The 4,606-nt window shown below is 64.9% G+C and overlaps 1 protein-coding gene across 2 annotated transcripts; it reads right to left on the bottom strand.

Moving 5' to 3' along the window:
* Nucleotides 1-201: 201 nt before the first annotated feature.
* RPL38 (ribosomal protein L38) lies at nt 202-2,935 on the bottom strand. 2 transcript variants are annotated; one of them, XM_075720214.1, is made up of 5 exons: nt 2,897-2,935; nt 2,640-2,672; nt 2,159-2,219; nt 681-803; nt 202-279 (listed from the first exon to the last, which is right to left on the bottom strand). In XM_075720214.1, the coding sequence occupies exons 2-5, from the start codon at nt 2,640-2,642 to the stop codon at nt 254-256; spliced, it is 213 nt and encodes a 70-aa protein (XP_075576329.1). In that variant the 5' UTR covers nt 2,643-2,672; nt 2,897-2,935; the 3' UTR covers nt 202-253. The 2 variants fall into 2 exon arrangements, with proteins under 2 accessions (XP_075576329.1, XP_075576330.1); XM_075720215.1 differs by having other exon boundaries at nt 2,901-2,923.
* Between the last annotated feature and the right edge of the window lie 1,671 nt (nt 2,936-4,606).

Below are 4,606 nucleotides of genomic sequence, written 5' to 3'. Positions count from 1 at the left end.
CCTCGTCCCCCTCGAGCCCATGCTGGGGACCCTTGCCCGGCGCTGGGCCCTGCAGAAGGGGGGCACAGACCAAAAATGGCTGCCGAACCCTCAGAACGGTGAGGCGGGGGTAGTCCCATCCCCACCCGGCGTGGTGAGAACACAAAATGGTTTCAGCCCAGTGCTGTTGGGAAAAGACAAAAGGCGACACGGGGGAACAGTTCAACTTTTTTATTTATTACAAGGAACATGGAGAAACCTCCACGTGAACGACTCATTTCAGCTCCTTCACGGCCAAACCTGGGGAGGAGAAAGAGAGGACTCAGGGGTGAAGGCTCTGCATGGAGACGGGCAGGGGGTCTGCAAGTGGCTGCGGCAGCTCCGCCCACCCGCCCACCGCGGGGGCACAGCCACAGAAATGGCGCTCCGAGCCCTCCAGTGAAATTGGGCAGGGGGCAACAGCAGCGTCTGCCCCGGCGAGGGACTGACCACGGCGTTGGTTCTGGGCACGGCGAAAGCGAGCGCCCTGAAGGCATCGGTGAGCCCGAACGTGGAGAGGGGACGCACGCACACACGCGCTGGGACGCGGGAGCTGCCCAGGGGCCCCTCCGTGGGGAGGGGGCTCTCGCTGACCACCTCCACCCAGCCTGCCTCCAGCCCCCTGCCCGGCATGCTCCCCTTCGGACCCCACCAAGGGATACCTGGGGGCAGGGATTGCTTCAGCTTCTCGGCCTTCTCCTTGTCCGTGATGACCAGGGTGTAGAGGTACCGGCTGCAGCGCACCTTGAACTTCACATTGTCCTTGTTCTTCTTAATCTTGACCGCTGCGGGATTAAGGAACGGATCAGCAGGATGGCAGCGATCCCGCCCCAACTCCTCCACTCTCACCCCAGCCGGGAGGACGATTACAGCCCTGCCTGGCCCACCGGCACTAATGAAAATCCAAACTAAATATTTTTATTACACCGCAAGAACTGGCGGCGTCACCGACAGCTACTGCCTGTCAGAGGATCGAGCCCGCCGCCTCGCAGAGACGCTGTGTGGGCTTCTCGAAGCCAACAGTTTTATTCTGAGGCCGTTTCGCTTGGCAGCGGCGGTTTACGACGAGCAATGCGAAAAATTTTATTGCGCCACAAGTTTGTAATGGAGTGTGACGGTTCACGCTGGGCTCGTTATTTACCCGCGTCGTCTCCTGCGACCGAAGAGCCGCGCTGGAGCTCACACCGCGGCTTCCGAACTCCGCAGCCGGCGCTTCCCATCTCCTTTACATCCCCCTAAAGCCACTTTATTCAAGCAGCTCGCTCAGAGCCGCGGTCGGTTCCTCTCCTTCCCCGCTGCAGAGCCCTCGCAGCTCAGCGTTACAAGAGCTGCTGCAAAATTGGGAGCAAGTTGAAAGGCGTGGGAATGCTTTGTAAGCGGCTGTCACCAGCTACCGCAGCCGCTCGGTGTTGAACCGTCCCTTCTCGCCCACACCGGTGAGTTAACAAAAGATTTTCAGAATGAAAGCAGCTCTTCCCCGTGACAGCTGGATCCAAATAAGCAAGAGAAGAGGGAAAACTCTTCATGCGCTGTTAAATACCGAGACAAAGCATTTCTAGTGTTTCAATTATAACGCTCTTTGTGTTTGTGACAAAAGAAAACTCAGGTTTGAGCGTGATTCACTTGTCATTCTGACGGAACTCCCCAGCGTCTGACATCCTGTAGCTTTTGGAAGCCTACAGCAAGTCAGGGACAGGGTGATATTTGCAAAGAGTTTCCAGCAAGCTGCGGCTTGGCCAAAACACGCCGGGGTGAAGAGCGGTGCAAGACATGTGGCTGAGCGGGTGCCAGACCACCATCCCCTGGGGAAGGCCGGTTCTGGACCCGAGCCCCTGAGCACAGACCCCAGCTGCAGGGTCTGTCACAGTGTCCCCCCACCCAGCGCGGCTTTGCTCACGGGCAGTGACCACAGCCAACAGCCAAATCTGCTCCAAATGTCACCGACACTGTCCCCAAACAAAGCCTCAGCGCTGTGGGTCTCTCAGCACTTCCGAGCCAAGGAGCTCCTCAGCCTCCCTGGGGACACGCGGCCCCGCAGCCCTGCTCCCTTCCCTTCCCTCGCAGGGAAGACCGGCTCCTGCGCCGGAGCATCCCGCCCCTCTCCTCCCCCAGGAACACACAGAGCAGCCCCCGCACTCACACTTTGCGTCCTTCCTCCTAGCCGTCAGCAGGAAATCTTTAATCTCCTCAATCTTGCGAGGCTGAAAAGTAAAAGAGAGTCTCAGCATACAGTGAACAGCCAAAAGCTCGCTCCCCAGCTCACACGCTGGTTTCTGTGAGCGCCCCGGGATCGCTGTGAGCCCCCGCTCCCCCAGCCCACCCCCCCACGGTACGGGGCACCGCTCCTGCCCGCAGCCAGGCCCGGGAGAGCCCCTCCTCCGGCACCAGCACCGTGGCGCAGCCATAACCCAACGCGGGGATCGGCACTGCCACCCCCAACGCCGCAGGGCGCTGCCAGCACCCCCACCCTGCCCGGGCCAGGCAAGCCGGGGACCCCCACCCTCCCTCCCTCCTTCCCCCCGGGGCCGACAGGCCAGCCCCCACCCCCCCGGGGCGAGGAGATACTGAGCGCTAGGCCCCTGCGCCCCCCGTCCCGGCCCCCCAAGCGCCCCCCCCCTCACCATGGTTCCGGGCCGGCCTCAGGGCGCTCCAACCTGCGGCAGAAACAACCCAAGATGGCGTCAGCCCAATCCCCCCGCCCCACAACGGCCGCCCGCCATCCACCTCCCCGCGCCCACCCCGCGCCCCCCGCCCGCCATCGGGCCGCCCCGCGTCCCCTCTGCACCCCCGCGCCGCCCCGGGGCCGCCCGGCCCCGCACGGGCGCGGATGGCGGCGGATCCCGCCGGGTCCCCCCCCCGCGCCTCCGCCGCCCCGTACCCACAGCAACAGCCTCTGCGCACAGAGCGGAAGTGAGCGAGCACTTCCGCATCCGGGCCTTAAGCCCCGCCCCCGCGGGCGCCGCTACGGCTCGGGCGGAGGGACAAAAAGCGCGCGGTCGCGAGCGCCGTGGCCGGCGCGCCTCCTGCGATGAGTTGGCGGGGTCTCAGCTCCCGCTGCACGGGTAACGGGGGGAACGTAGGGAAGCACCGGGCGCTCCCGGGCGCCCCAGTCCCTCCGTGCTCCGCCGCGAAGGAGGAGCGCGGCCGCATGGGCGGGCTGTTCGCAGCCTGCCGAGCCCCGGCATCTCCCGGGGGGTGCTGGCGCAGGGCTTGGAGCCGGGGCCCCCCGAGAGATGCTGGGGCTGGGCGGCTCGGGTAGGGCTGTAATGGAGCAGCTTTGCCACAAGAGAGAGCTTCAGCCACGCTCAAAACCCCCAAACCACCCCAAAGCCCTGCAAGGAGCCGCGGGGGCGGGGGCGAGGGACCCCGTCCTGTCCCTGTCCCTGCAACTCCGGGGTCCCTCTCGCCCCGTCCCCACCCTGCTGAGCCCCACGCCGGCATTTTGGGCTGCTGGGGTGCTCAGAGCGCTGGTTTGTGGATGCTTCAGTGCTTGGCTGGGGTCCGTGGGGAGAGCGGGGTCAGTGGGGACAGTGGGGGCAGCAGGGGCGGGGGGCTGCATGCCCTCCCCTTGGCCCCAGTTTGCAGCTCTGCCCCGAATTCTCACACTGCAGGTGCTTTTGGGGGGTCACCCACCCCACGCCGGTGCCAGGGATGTGACACTGTGTGCCCTGCGCCGGAGCCCCTCAGTCCATGCCAGGGACCCCCCATCCATGCAGGGACCCCCCATTTGGGCGATCACCCAGAGGGTCTGGACCCCCTGGGTGAGAAGGGGCTTGGGGGTAGGGGGGCAGCTCATCCAGGTCCGGCATTCCTGGGGAGGAGAGAGGGAATTGACGGAGCTGGTGGCTCCCAGGGCAGCTGTGGCACCCTGACCTGGCACCCTGACCCGGCACGGGCACCGCCGGACGGATGGTTCAAATTAAAAGCGAATAAACCATCGGGGAAGACAAACGCCTGCTGTGGCTGTGGGTAGGGAAGTGAGAATTGGGGAGAAATTCAGGCCCATAAATCACACGTTCCCGTGCCCGCGAGGAGGGTCCCTGCCTCGGCCGCTGCTGTCCCGAGGGGTCCCTGGCACGGCACAGCCAAGGGCTCCGGCTCGGCCCCGCTCCCTGTTCCTGCCCAGCTGCCCGTGGGGTGCCAGGAGGGGCCCCTCGGCCTTGGCGCTGGGTTCATCCCTCCCACCGGACGGCTGCAGAAGGACTTTTTCCATCGGGAGAGAGCTGGGGGAGCGGAGCAGCCCCCGCAAACAGCCCTGCGGGGCCGGGGACAGGGCGTGGATTTGTGGATTTTTGCAGGGATGCTGCTTCTGGACTCTGGTTGTGTCCCCCACCACGGCTCCCATGCGCCCACCCTGTGCCCACCACCCTGTGCCCACCACCCTGTACCCACCACCCTGTCCCCATCACCCCGTGCCCATCACCCTGTGCCCAATCACCCTGTGCCAATCACCTTGTACTCATCACCCTGTGCTCGTCACCCTGTGCCTGTCACCCTGTCCCTGTCACCCTGTCCCCATCACCTCATACCCATCACCCTGTCCCCATCACCCTGTGCCTGTCACCCTGTCTCCATCACCCTGTCCCCA

The sequence above is a fragment of the Pelecanus crispus genome, chromosome 12 (assembly GCF_030463565.1).
Source record: "Pelecanus crispus isolate bPelCri1 chromosome 12, bPelCri1.pri, whole genome shotgun sequence".
NCBI classification, from domain to species: domain Eukaryota; kingdom Metazoa; phylum Chordata; class Aves; order Pelecaniformes; family Pelecanidae; genus Pelecanus; species Pelecanus crispus.
Note: the sequence above shows the minus strand (reverse complement) of the source record. Positions and strands in the feature narration are given on the sequence as shown.